Consider the following 14,681-nt stretch of genomic DNA (forward strand, 5'->3'; position numbering starts at 1 on the left):
GAATCTGTTACCAAAATGTGGGAGCTCTCGCTCAATTGTCAAGGCCCATGGATTGCTTATTGTTTCAAGAATTTCAAGCTAAGTGCAATGGCTACCTCTCACATAACCGTGCACACTCTCTCACCTACGAGTGTAATGAGCTTACCTTCATGCCTGATCGAGTTGCCTCCTCCCTTAAGCTCTCTAGTAGCTCCACAATCTGATGTACAAGCTCAAGAAAGCTTGATCCTCAAGCTCCAAGCTTCAAGACCCATTGCCATGCACAAGATAAGAGAAGACAAGAAGAAGAGAGGAGAAGATGGAGAGCTTCTCCACCACAGTCCCTCACCCTCACACACTCACTCCCTCACACTCCCTCTCTCAACCACAAGCATAAGCAAGAGCAAGAAGAAGAAGAAGAAGAAGAAGAAGAAGAAGAAGAAGAAGAAGACAACTAGTTTTGGCCACACACAAGAATGAGCTTCTTCATTCACTTTTTACCTTCTTATACATACCCTACTCCTCTTGGGCACCCATCCCTTTTTTACATGACCGACCATTTTAGCCTAGGTCATCTTTCTCTTTTCCCTTCCTATTTACATTGTTTCTTCACCCATGCCCTTCTATATTTACAAATTGCACAAGAAGGAGCCTTGTGCTCTTTTACAAGGATTTAAGGTGTTTTATATTTAAATGTGCCTTTTCCCTTTTGCACTTGCCTTGGACTTTTGAGTTTGCTTCTTGCACTTTTGGCTCTTTTCCTCCTGTTTTTTCATTGGGCCACCTTTTTCCGCTTTGTCCTACGTCTTTTTAATTTTCTTTGCTTTCTTTGCACCGAGGTTAACAAAAGACAACAAGCATGAGCACTTCTATACCTGCGACCTCTAGAGTCGATGGGGAAGAATAATCCACAGCATGAAGTGGTGATGGTACTCACTCCCTGGGATGCATAAGCAAACTTGGGACTTCCTCCTTCACTCATCCCTATGGCAGGACTAAGTCACATGATCTCTAGAGCAGCGAACAGCTCTCTCTCTCTCTCTCTCTCTCTCTCTCTCTCTCTCTCTCTCTCTCTCTCTCTCTCTCTCTCTCTCTCTCTCATAGATGATGTGCAATAATGAAAGGCGGTCTCTCTCTTACTCTCTTTCCCATATTGCATGCATGGAGAGCTGAGAGACCTAAAGTTCAAAAAAGGAAATGGACTCAATTGCCATGTGGCAGTCGAGTGCACAAGTTATATCTAGTCACACTAAAAATGGTGATGCTCTAATACACCTTGCCAACTCCCACAACCAATGGCTAAAAGTCGTGGAGATGCGATCACACATACAAGTCTTGCTCTTTGTTGATTGGACTTACTCTGGTTAATAACCTACGTGTGGCGTGTCTCTCAATCCAAACCATTGAAGCCTCTTTGATTGTGTAAGTCATGCAAGTTCCTTTAGCCCTGAAAGATGAGTCTCATTGAAGGGAGAAACACTACTTTTAAGTTGGGTAATATTACAATGAATGCTAGGTAGAACTAAAGGAATTATAGCAAAGGTGTAGGCTCTATCAAAGATTAAGGCATGAGGGTGTACACAAGGTTTCCCAACCAATCTATCAAATGGGGACATGAGGAGGAGGTGTTGGGAAGCATGGATCTAGAGCATGGCTATGGCAGATGGAAGAGAAAGAGAAGACTCATGATAACATTAACTTAGAGACAATGACTATCACACAAGTCAATTAGGTTCCAAGATGAAAGCTTGAACTATTAAACACAATCTTGTTTGTAGACAATGACACTGGCTAAAACGACAAAAAAGTACAATGACATTGCATTCAAATGATAGGCAAGTACAATGCTTTATAGTATTTTGGGTAGGTAGCACTTTTAACCATTGTGCTTATGGGATTCAGTCCCTTCTCCTAGATTCCTTGCATTTCCATTGACCCAATTGCTCCATACAAAGAGGTTACACTTGGTGTGATTACCTAATTCTCAACACCCCTCCTCAATCGCAACCAAAAATCCATAAAGTTTGTAGAGGCTTCAGTGAGCAACCACTTGCAAAGTGTGGGCACACCACAAACATGGTAATCATCTAGAGGCTATTGCAAACAAAGCTAACTATGGGTACCAAAAACATGGTGAACATCCAGAGGCTTTAATAAGGGCTTCACAAAGTGTACAGAGGTTGTAGTGTTAGGTTATATGAGGAATTTACAAGCTTAAGAAAAGGAACATTAGGGCAAGGTTATACAAGGCTTCAAAAAGGTCTATCAGAGTAGTGCGAATAAAAGGATTGGTGAAGCTTGTCCTTCTACTCCTGATGGTCTTCTTATTCTTCTGCTTCTTCATGTCCATGGTCTTCTTTTTCTTTCAGAACTACAATATAGGCCTTTTGATGCTTTTTTTTGGCATGAACGTTTCAATATGTCAGGTCCTTTTTCAAAAATCACAAACTAGCTAGTCCTTTTTGCCTTTGTATTTGTTACTAACATACAACACTTGTTCATCCTTAGAGGTACTTAACTCTTCTTTATTTTTTATCTTCTTTTCTTCTTCTAACAAAGAGGCTTGAATGTCAACAAGTTTAGGATTTGGCATGTTGATTAAAGTAGTGGAGACATTATCATAATCTAGAGGCAGACTTTTTAACAAAACACCAGGCTTACATCTTCATTCTTTTCAATGTTAATCCCTACAATCTAGGTTAAGAGACTTTCCATGTAATTCAAATGTCTTACAAGAGATGTGTCAGGTTTCATGTCCAATCTTAAAAATTCAGTTAATAAACCATACTTTGAAGACTTTGATTGTGCACCAAACAAAGTATCCAATCTTTTTCAAGTGTCATGGGACGTGCCACAAGTATCCACATGGTGGATATAGCTATCATCCAGTTCAAGCTTTATGATGGCTTGAGCCTTGTCATCACTTTTCTACTAGGCAACTGCAAGAATTGCACCCCGAGGCTTTTTCTCTGTCCACTATGATGGCCCATAGACCCTTCTTCATCAAAATAAGTTTTGTGCATGTTTGCATGTATGAAACCCCACTCCTTTGAAGCAATATGGGTCAGACAGTCTTTGCCCATGCTAGAGTGACTGTAACAGTAGCAAATCAGCACCAAAATTCTGAGAAATGAGCTGACTTTGGTTGTGTCAAGAGACACAAGCAATGGCAGTGATAAATAGTATCAAGAGATACTAGTTGAACTAGATTGATGAACTTGATTCCTTCAAATATTCATAAATCTTCCCCTCCTTGTTGGTTTGATGGGCAAATATTGCTGGATATTGAGTCTTATAGTAGATTAGAGTGGCATTAACAAGCTTGAGCTGAAGGAAGTATAAGATGAGTTTGAAGCTTAAAGGCTATGGAGTCCGCAGTTAGGGTTTCTGAACTTGATTGCTTTTCATTTACAATAGCACGTACAAGCAATCACTAGAGAGGATATTTGGTGGGTAGAAGGCATATGAGGTGGACTTCAAAATCCCTATGGTCGCATGTTCAATCACACTTCGTGTCAAGAGCTGGGAGTGTACAACCAACGCAAGCACATATTTGGACTGCGGCAATCAATTTATGCAGTGCTGGAGTCAAAGCAAAGAAATGTTGATGTTTGAAGTGATATAGAGAAGCTTTAGTAGCAAAAAACACTTCTTCAGAAGGAAGATCAGTGAGATTTGGCCTGTGGAGAGAGATATGAGAGCTCCAAGGCAGGGTCCTACAAGCTATCACTACCATGAAGGTAGAGAGTGTAGATGAAGTTGGAAATGAAGTCAACCACTTGGACTGAGTTGGATTGAGATGGAAGAGGAGCTGAGGAAAGAGTTTGATGAGCTTAGCCATGCTCACCATGGATTTGATACCATGTTGGGAAGTATGCATCTAGAGCATGGCTATGGCAGATGGAAGAGAAAGAGAAGACTCATGATAACATTAACTTAGAGACAATGACTATCACACAAGTGAATTAGGTTCCAAGATGGAAGCTTAGACTCACAAACACAATCTTGTGTGTCTAGACAATGACGCTAACTAAAAGGACAAAAAAATACAACAACACTGCATTCAAATGATAGGCAAGTACAATGCTTAATAGTCTTTTGGGTAGGTAGCACTTTTCACCATTGTGCTTATGGGATTTAGCCCCTTTTCCTAGATTCCTTGCATTTCCCTTGACCCAACTACTCCATACAAAGAGGCTACACTAGGTGTGATTGCCTAATTCTCAACAGGAGGAGTATCCATATATCTAAGAACAAAAAGCAATAAGCTAGAATAAAATAGCATGAAACCTATCAAGAATAATAGATCCTTTAGACTACCTCATGTTGACCATCAAAATGCACTAGGTATCTATATTGCTAGCATGAGGGTAGTCGTGAGGATGCTACTTATGAGAAGAAGGGTTGTGAGTAAGGGAGTTGTTTGGTGGTGAGCACCAGAGGAGATGCATGTGGTGAGGTAGGATAGAGAGGGGTAGTCATGAGAACTAGAATATGTGTGATGCACGATGGCAATGAGGATGCTCAAAGGATGGTCCTCTTGTGACGTGCAAAATGAGTTGGTGGCACATAAGGATAGAATGTTGACTTGCCCATGAAATATTGCACTACTCTATCGACTTTTGAATGCTCTCAAGACATTTAGATTTATGAAGACATTCAGATTTATGAAGCACTCATTTTTCCCACAATATTGGTAAGTGAATATTTTCTTTTGGGGTTTTTAAAGGTTTATTTTTTCCACAAGGTTCTCCTACTCTACCATTATCTCTCTTTCATCTACTCTACTCTCTTCCTAATCCACTCTCGATTCTTTGATTGATTCCTCATCAATTGGCTTCCTAGCTAGCCATGTGTGTTTCTGAGTAAGCAACATGCACAAATGGGAGATTGGTTCCTCAGTGTTCCATCCACTCATGCTCTCAAGCCTCCCATTATATTACTAAACCATGAGCGTCTTGTCTTTTGTCCACTTCTCAACTCCTTTGCATCTGGTCTAATCCATAATGTCTCAAATAATGAGAGGAAAAGATAGAGAACAAGAAAAAGGCAAAAGTTATGGAGAAGAGCTTTTGTAGCTGATCTTGCACACACACACTCTTTCATCCTCATGCTTTATTTCTCACCCTCCAAGCTATGGAAGCTAAAGGGGAAGAAGAGAAGAAGAGTTTCACTCTCCAAATCCCTCATTTAATATATTGCTCCCCCCCCTCTCTCTCAAGCAATGATGCACAAGAGGATAGACTAGAAGCAAAAAGAGTGCTCGCTCTCATAAGTTGCATACATAATAATGAGCTCTCTATTCAAATTTTCACTATATATAAATCAAGGTTTAGATAGTATTTCCTATTTAACTTCGGCACCCCTACCCTTTTCCACTTAAGTTGTGATCAATCCCTTCTCTCTTTGCATACACGACCTTTTATGGATACAATTTTAGGTTAAGATGGATATAGATTGTATGCAACCTTCTCATCAGTTGTGGAGCTTCTAGATGTAACTCTAGGTGATATTACCATTTGCAAGGGAGTGAGCTTGGTTCTTACTCATATTACAAAATATAATGCTTTCTCATCTGCAAGTGATTAACATGATTAAATTACAACTACACGTTACAAATAAGCGATGCCTAAAATTAATACAATGAAAATAATATCTTCCCAAAAATAAATTCGGGCACTTGACTTTACATCCTTCATTACTTCCTAAGGTAACAATGTTATATTGTCAATATTTATATAATATAGACGTGCAACTCATTCACTCATGGAGATATTGTGATGACTTTTGTTTATTAATACATGTACATGCATAGGAGCCTACTATTTGCAATAAGTTCTTCCTCTACTCTCTTACACCAAGATAAAATCTCTAATCATGACTTTCTTCTTTCTATGGTAAACATTAAACAAAAAAAGAGAATTCCACTTCCATTCACTTTTATGCATGTGTATATACAACGTTCCAAGAAAATCTCTAGCATTGTGCACATGTGCACACGTGCACACGCACAAAACACAAACACAAACACACGCACATGTATAATAATTTCTCTATTTATGCTTGAAGCTACCTAATATGCTACACCTATGTTGACATTGCTATCTTATTGCCTATCATGGTATTGCTATAAGAAGACATTTGTTGGTTCTTTTTTCTAAAAAATACTTATACCATGCTTTAAATCGAGCGCCCAAAAATCAATTCTTGTACCCAAGCAATCTCACTGGCAATAATATGATGCTAGATCATCCTACCTTAATAATTGATTTTCCTCAATGCATACATGATTAATACTTATTAGCTTAATTAGCATGCAAGTATGTAACTTGGGTTGTCACCAATGAATGGCCATTATTTGCAATAGTCACTCAAGGTGTTAAGTTAAAACTAATTTCCTTAACCTCCTATTGCACTCTCTAAAGATATCTAGTACATCATTGCTAAGGCTCTTTAGATGGTCATTCAAAACATTAATATAGTTTCTTTGAGTGTACATTATACTTTGGCTCTTGCCAAATTGGGGTTACTATATTATATATTTCATCACTGTTATGAATTTAATACACATGTGGGTGATGGTTAAACATGATGAAGCTAAAATATTGCACAATTAATTTAAGGAGATAGCTCAAATGGATTTATCTTAGTACAATACTTGTATTGGCTTGTGTAATGTGCCTTTTACCTTTACAATAACATCTTTTGCCAAGGGTTTGTCTTAGACATTGCTATTGCCACAAGAGTCAACTTCCCTCCTTACTATTCCTATTATGGTGGGCTAATGTATGATAGGCCTAAACCCCTAAAAAAATAAAAGTTAATGAATATGGTGGCTCTTCTCATAACCGGTCTTGCTCAATGGTCTTACTTTAGGAGTTGTAATGTACTTATAAATAGGCTTTACCCTTAAACTTTTTGCAACCATGTGAAGCTCTTGCTACTTTCAATATGCTATATTAGTTGGTCACTTACACTCCATTCATGTAGCTATGGGTGCAAGCAAAGTAATATTGGCTTGTCAGTGTGACCATGATAGCAATCGAGCTACTAATGACACTTGCAAAATGTAGGATTGATGTTTTAGTCCTTTCTATTGATCTTGCTATTCAATTTTGTATGTGATAAGTACTGCCCTTCCCTCTCATTTGACTGTAATTTGTTTTTTTATAGCTATCTTTAATAACTTATGCCTTGATAATATGAATGAAATGTAATGGATTAAACTTGAGGTGCTTTTAAAACTTCTTTTCCAATGTTAATCAAGTACTTTTGTAACAAGAATATTGTGTCTATTGAAACACACCCACACATGCATGTGCACACACACACAAAACTTTTTTGGCAACAGTAACTACTTAATAACCAAAAACCACATGTCTTGAATACCTAATAAATGCATGCATACCCCCTCCTAAATTGATGTTTCCTTTTATACACACCCTAGAGGATGACACATTATGGACCATGATATTAGTATAAGACCAAGGTCAATATTTTTAACAAAAAAAAGGAATAAATATTTGGTCCATTCTTCAATCTTTTTGAATAATACAAAGCTGCTTTGTCTCCATATGTTGTAGATGAAGAATGAGGGGTGTTACAGCATACCCATGGCTTCTATAAATTTGTAAGGAGAAGGAAATCTCCTTCTATACTAGTGTTATTGGATTTTTCTTGTTATTGAAAAACATTCGATTAGCATTAAAAAATGCTAGCTCAAAAGGGAGAATAAATAAAGCTAAATGAAACAAAGGTGGTAAGAAAAGCAGAGCATAATAGGTGATTTAGAGAGAAGCCTATATCATGGAGGGCATGAAAGATACATGTGTGCTTCCATTTACAGGAAGAGAATGCCTTGAAGAAAAGGGAGGAATCTACTATTCTTGAAATTAAGCATGGCAACCTCTCTAGTGTTGTATTGTGGCGAAAAGCTTTAGCATTGATTATGTACTTGGGTTTGATTTTAGTGATAAACCACATAGAATGACAGTTGTGAAATCTTTGCAACTCTTGTATAACAGTAGACCAAGGGCAAATGTATGTAGATTGCAAATGGCATGCTTTCGTCTTGAACCTACATATATCAAGATTTTGATTATATCTGGCAATTTCAAATTCTCTGATGAGATATCGGCCCTGGTTACTATGCTAACAGTGGACTCTATTTTTTATTTGCCCTAGGAGAAGTCAAATCAATGAGATAAAGTAGCAAAGTTTCAAGCTTCTCAAGGCGCAAGGCTCAAGCATTACAAAGCATGGAACTAGTTGTCTTCTTTGGAGTTATCATCATCTCTTGGAGGGTGGTTGTCTATATTAAAGGACTGTAATAGTATTTGTATGGAGGGTGATAATGTAAAGAAATGACCACAATAGGTGGCTGTTAATCTGAAGGGGATTTGTGGGTAGATTTTGGGATGGAAAAACAGTTTGCACTAGCTTTGGGCGGGGGGGGGGGGGGGGGGTAAGTGTATATTCCCTTTCAAAACATGGGATTTGCTAGATTATGAATTGACTCATGAGGATCAAGGAATTTAGCAAGACTGGTACAAACTACAATGGCTAGTGATGCTTTGCCATGGAGTTATTTATATGCACATTGGTGGGAATCTATTGCTTATTGAGAACTATACAAGAGCCTTTGGTTTATTTCTTTTACTACTACATTGGATTATGTATAGCTAGAATAGAAGTTGGTTGTATGCCATTTATATATGCAAGCTTAACTGAAGTGACTTGTAGAAAGCTCTATAGCATGTAAGCTAGCCTTCAGTGTTTGAATTACAGTAAATGGTGGAAGATCTAACTAAAGTTGTGGTTGTCCTTAACGATTCTATGAAGATATGGGCCACTTAAATAAAATGGAAAAATTGGATTATATTAAGGTTTATATTGTTAAATCCAACATTCAGATTTAGTTGTTGTTAATGGAAACATGATTGTATCCTTTAGGGGTGCAAATTTGGAAGGTAGCTAGCATCTTATGTCAAGTTCTTTGGAACAAGTTTGTATGCAGATTGTTTGGATTGGAAGAGTTTCAATGAAACAGAATGAAACATATTTGTTGGAGGAAGAGGTGAACCGAAGACACTTATGTACATGGTGTTGATCAGAACATCAAGCGACCACTCATGGTTCAATCGAGTATTGGGTATTGAGAATTGGGAATAGGGTTCATGCTTCAAGCAAGTGACTTGCAAATTGAAGGAGTGTTAACGCAAGGGTTGGGATGTCAAAAAACTCATTGATAAATGCATCCTCCCACCATAAAGAAACAACAACCTTGAATTTGCTCCATAATCCACAAAACACAATAATTCCCAAGTGTCATTTCCATCACATGGTATTAGAAGAAGACATTATGATGTGAAACAAAAAAGCTTTAGTAGTGGTAGCACAATTATGAAACTCCTTTACTACTAATGTAGGTTCATCTTCTAGAGTTGTTGCATGGAAGAAAAGTTTTATGAAAAACTCAAAAACCAATATACTTAATCCATATTTTACATCCCAATCATCTTATGAGAAGCTCTCACTTCAAATCTCTAATAAAGAAGCTCTTTAACTCTCAAAATATATTCTTGCCTATTGCAATTTCGTTCATGTTTATCCTTTGGATGATCTTTTCTCCCCTCCTTAAAAGACACCTTGTACTAACCAAGAGTTGTTTTTTTAATTATAATAGGCAACAATGCTTTTGCCACCTCTAGCAATAAACATGTTGTAATTTGCTATTTTGAAATAGTTACTAACACAATAGGAATTCAATCACATTCCCTCTCAATTATCTAGTAGAAAAGGCTTTGTTAGATGAATTCATTAGATTTCTCTGCAAGTGCATCTCGAAAGAGTTACAATTGATCCTATTGTTTCAAGTGCTCATAAAAAATAAAAATGATAGTATTTCTAAACAATATTGTCATTTGCAAATGGGCCAAAACAGTGTCATGTTTATTTCTCATTTTGTAATATGATAACACATATAATTCCTTTGACTATGACACATTGATTATAATGAGTGAATGGTCGATTTGATCGTTATTTTCCTTCATTAATGCCTATTTATAGGCCAACTCACCTCTTTGTCATTCATACATGCACATTGCATCTTATGAGAGAGAGAGAGAGAGAGAGAGAGAGAGAGAGAGAGAGAGAGTTTGGGGGCTCTTTGCTAGTTGCCCATAGCCCATGTGGTTGTACACACTCTTGGGAATCGACCAAATCTTCGACTTATTATGAAGAAAGTGGAGGATCAATTGTACTAATTATTGTTATCAACTAATCCTATTAATGGGAAGCCATTTTATGTAGCTCCACATGTAAAGAAGCTTAACAAGCTAATTGACATAAAAATGAAACTCACTAATTCCTAGAATTTTATTAAAAAATTGGAGGTCCAAAGAAAATAAAAATAATGATTTAAAATGGATTGATGATCATATAATTAGGAATTGATTTTATCAGTTGGAAGCATTTTAATGGAGCTCCAGATATAAAAATTAAAAGGATTATTGATATAAAACTTAAACGGACAACGTATTATGGGGAAAAACTGGAGACCGACCATAATAATAATAATAACAGATATTATTATCAATGAATCCTGTAAATAATTGGGAGCATTTTTATGAAGCTCCAAAGAGGCCGGAGAGAGAATGATGGTGGGTATCTACTACTAAGGCTACTTACTACCTAAGGCCCTATGGTTGTTGTCTTCCAATAGAAGAAGAAGAAGAAGGAGACGACGACTGTTGTCAGAGAAGAAAGAAGGGAAGACTGCTTCTGCGTTCGGCTTGCTTCCGTCTCGTTGCGAAGAAACCCTAAGGCGGGGCCTCGCAGTCAGCAGATCTGACCGATCCTTCTGTCCATACTCCCACCATCATGTTCTTGTTCGACTGGTTTTACGGCATCCTCGCCTCCCTCGGGCTATGGCAGAAAGAGGCCAAGATTTTGTTCCTCGGCCTCGACAACGCCGGCAAGACGACCCTGCTTCACATGCTCAAGGACGAGGTGCGTCTCTCTGACTCGATGTGCCTTTAGCGCGGTTTGTTTCTTTTATGTGGTTTTGTACGACAGAGCATCCATTGTTGTGTCGTACACAGAGAGAGACAGAGAGAGAGAGAGAGAGAGAGAGAGCTCTTGTCCTCAGGAGTTAACCAGCAGGACGGAGAATTGGCTGCCCTTTGACCTATCATTTAAAGTCCGGATTCCAGCATGATCAGGCTGGCATTCAGAGCCTGAACAAATGGAACAGGCGTGCACCTGGCTGTATTTGAATCACTCATACACTTCATAAAGCAGCAGTCAATCGCTAGGTGTACATCATGCAGCTCGTGTTATGCACATATTTGATGATACACGAAGCTTTCAGGAGGAGGAACAGAATAGAAAGCACTGAATCGCTATCCTGTAATGACTCTCAATCATAGCAAGGGAATTGCTTTTCATAGGGTCAAGTATAGTTAGTGCGTGCGTGCGTGCGTGCGTGTGTGTGTGTGTGTGTGTGTGTGTGTGTGTGTGAGTGTGCCTCTGTGCAGGGCTTATTGGTTGACCTGATAAGCCTTACACATATTTATGCTTAGGGATAAAGTCTGAAGAGATTCGACTCTTCGTTGCCATAGGCAAAGTTGATGTCATTATTCCGTATTCACAAGATTTCAGGTAACTTCCCTGTTGCTTGGGAAGCAATGAGCCTAGCAGCAGACGGAGCACTTAATGGTAGTCCCACAATAGGAATGTGGTTGTGGCTGATCAACAATGACACGATCTTCCACATTGCCGAAAGGGACAGTTTCTCAGATCATCCCTCAAGTTAGATCCTATATCAAATGTTTGAATCTGCATTAGGTTCCTCTGGGATGTTTTCAGCCATAACCTTTCCAGTGGAAAAATTGTGGTAGACTGGAATCTGACAGACAGTGCCTTGCCAAGCAAAGTGCTTTTATCACTCTTGTTTGTATTGTTTTACTTTACTATGTGGGAAAACTCAAAACAGGTGAAACCCACCATGAAATCCATGACTTAAACATTACAAAAAACTCTGCTCACATCAAAGGCCAAGGTTGAACACAATATGGTAGTTGCTCTTCTCATGAGAGTAGGCAGGTACTGGGAACTTGTGCAATGGCCAGTGTAAGTGTAAACCAGTTGGTTGGGGAAGAGAAGTTTTGGTCTCCCATTGAAAAGGCCAAACAGACTCTCCAATGTTCCCTCCAGGAGGCTCACAATGTTGGAGATTTTCAGAGCTGTTATCCTTAAACAGGGAAAACAAATGGAAGCTTTTAGGGAGTTTTTGCATAGAATGCTGTGTTCTACTGGAAAGCCCTCTGTCATAATCAGAAGACGATGAATATGCATCAGTATTTACATCCAGTATTTGTATTTTATACTGCCACATTTTGTTTTTCTTAACCAGTTCTGTGTTTGTTCTATTATTTGTTTTAGCATCCTCTTTATTGTGCAAAAATGTAGTAGGATTTGCACCATGTTTTCATGTTTATGTAGCCCAGATCAGACATGATCTGCACAAAAGCTGCAGGATTGCTGTCTATGCCAGTTTCAAATCTATCAATTATATCTATATATTACATTCAATCATCATGGGTGACTTCATGCAGAGGTTGCATAAGTTGAAATTTATGTTTTGGTAGTTGAAGCTACTTTTAGGAACAAATTCATATTTCTGCTTTTGTGCTGAAATGCACACTCTTGAATATTCATGCAATAAATTCGGTGTCTAGTGCCAATATGCATCTTTATTCAAATTGCAGGCATTTTGCATGGTACTCATTAATTCTCCTTTTTATGCTGTTAACCTTTACATTCAGCTGAAAGCAGGCTTATCTTTTGCAGAGGTTGGTCCAGCATCAACCAACACAGTATCCTACATCAGAGGAACTAAGCATAGGAAAAATCAAGTTTAAGGCCTTTGATTTAGGTGGACATCAAATTGCTCGGCGAGTCTGGAAGGACTACTATGCTAAGGTGCTATATGCTTTGCATTTACTCTTTAGCACATAATGTTAAGTACTTTGTTGTAAGAGAGTTGGAAATTCAAAGTTGCTGTGTTCACTTTTTTGTTTCATTACTGTTTTTCCTGATCGACATCTTGTTTCTTGGTAGGTCGATGGCATTGTCTATCTTGTTGATGCAGCTGATAAAGAAAGATTTGCTGAATCAAAGAAGGAGCTGGATGCATTACTGTCAGATGATTCTCTGTCTACTGTGCCCTTCTTAATATTAGGAAATAAAATAGACATACCTTATGCTGCCTCGGAGGATGAGCTACGATATTATTTAGGGCTATCCAGCTACACCACAGGTAAAGGGAAGGTGAATTTGGGTGATACGAACATGCGACCTATAGAAGTCTTTATGTGCAGCATTGTTCGAAAAATGGGGTATGGAGACGGTTTCAAGTGGCTTTCTCAATACATCAAGTGAAGTGTGATTTTAGTGGAGATTGCCTCCATCAAATTTCTTTTTGAGGTTGACGTTGCTGTAAGACAGTTAAAAACTATATTCTTTCAAGGTTTCTATCTTGATCATGTAAGTTTATAGTACTCTCTCCTCCTTTTGTGCCCCATTTTTATGTGCACACTGCCCTCTGCAATAGGTATGCAGAGCGTTTTAATACTTATTTTTCCCTGCTTTTTCTGTTTTGCTGTTCAATTACTGTATTAGAACTTGGTGAAGTCGTTCTAGTGCTCGCTTTGTTGTGTTGAAAAGTTGGAAAGTCCACTTGTAGTACAAAGATTTTCTGTTTGCTCTGTCCAGGCTTTCATAGTTACTCAGATTTAAACAGGAGTCTTGTAGTTTAGTTCTGTTTCAAAGGTGTTGATGGATGCTACTGAAGGAGGCTTAAATATTTTGATGTATTTCTATACTTCCGCTGAAAGATGTTAAGCTCTACGCTTTTGTAGATGCCCCATTATGTAGTTTTGGCTTTTGTTTTCTCATGTTATGGAAGTGCCACAACAGACTGTCGTCTATTTCCTCTGCCCCAAATAGGGATGCCAGTCTGTGCCATCATAGCGATGTCAGTCTTTTATACGAAGGTGATATATATTGGGTAGTCACTAGCGGACTTGTTGATATCAGCCCATTTACTGTGACTGGTCTTCCTTCATTTCCAATCTTTTTGGAGAAAGTTTGGGTCTATGTCTACTATCACCATCATTGAGTTATATCTTCCTTGCATAGAAGGTAACTGAATTACAAAGTCCATGCTAATAAATTCCTATTTCATTTGAGGAATGTCAAGTGTTTGGAGTTTTTTTGGTAACTTGACACATTTAGATTTTTCCTTTTGGTAGTTTAGACATTCAATAACATACTTAAGTATATCATCCTTGAGCTTTTGCCAGTAATAGTTTTTTCTTACAACATTAAGAGTTTTTGCATTACTTGGGTGTCTTAAAAAAGGAGAGTCGTGCTTCCCAAAGTATCCTCCTCTTGAGAATCTGACTTCAAGGATACACAACGATACTTGTTTAAGATATTATTAGTTTAATAATATATAATCTTGCACAAATGCGTTTACATTTCACAGTATAGCACTTGTGATTGATAAAAAAATGTGCTAGTTGTTATAGTTTCTTATGCAAGTAGCAAGCACTCCCTAAGAAATTGGCTTTGTATTGGCCTTGAGGTATTCGCAAGGTGATATCATAATGTGGCTTTGGAATTGGGTTCATATTGGC

The 14,681-nt window shown here is 38.1% G+C and overlaps 1 protein-coding gene across 1 annotated transcript; it reads left to right on the plus strand.

Annotated features, from left to right (window-relative positions):
* Positions 1 to 10,659: 10,659 nt before the first annotated feature.
* Positions 10,660 to 13,650, plus strand: LOC148028361 (small COPII coat GTPase SAR1A). Its single transcript, XM_087690180.1, has 3 exons — positions 10,660 to 10,989; positions 12,832 to 12,963; positions 13,102 to 13,650. Exons 1-3 carry the CDS (start codon positions 10,861 to 10,863, stop codon positions 13,420 to 13,422), a joined length of 582 nt encoding a protein of 193 aa, XP_087546306.1. The 5' UTR covers positions 10,660 to 10,860; the 3' UTR covers positions 13,423 to 13,650.
* The last annotated feature ends 1,031 nt before the right edge of the window (positions 13,651 to 14,681 follow it).

Source organism: Lygodium microphyllum, chromosome 12 (assembly GCF_053477565.2).
Source record: "Lygodium microphyllum isolate KBCC chromosome 12, Lygodium_microphyllum_v1.1.10, whole genome shotgun sequence".
Lineage (NCBI taxonomy): Eukaryota > Viridiplantae > Streptophyta > Polypodiopsida > Schizaeales > Lygodiaceae > Lygodium > Lygodium microphyllum.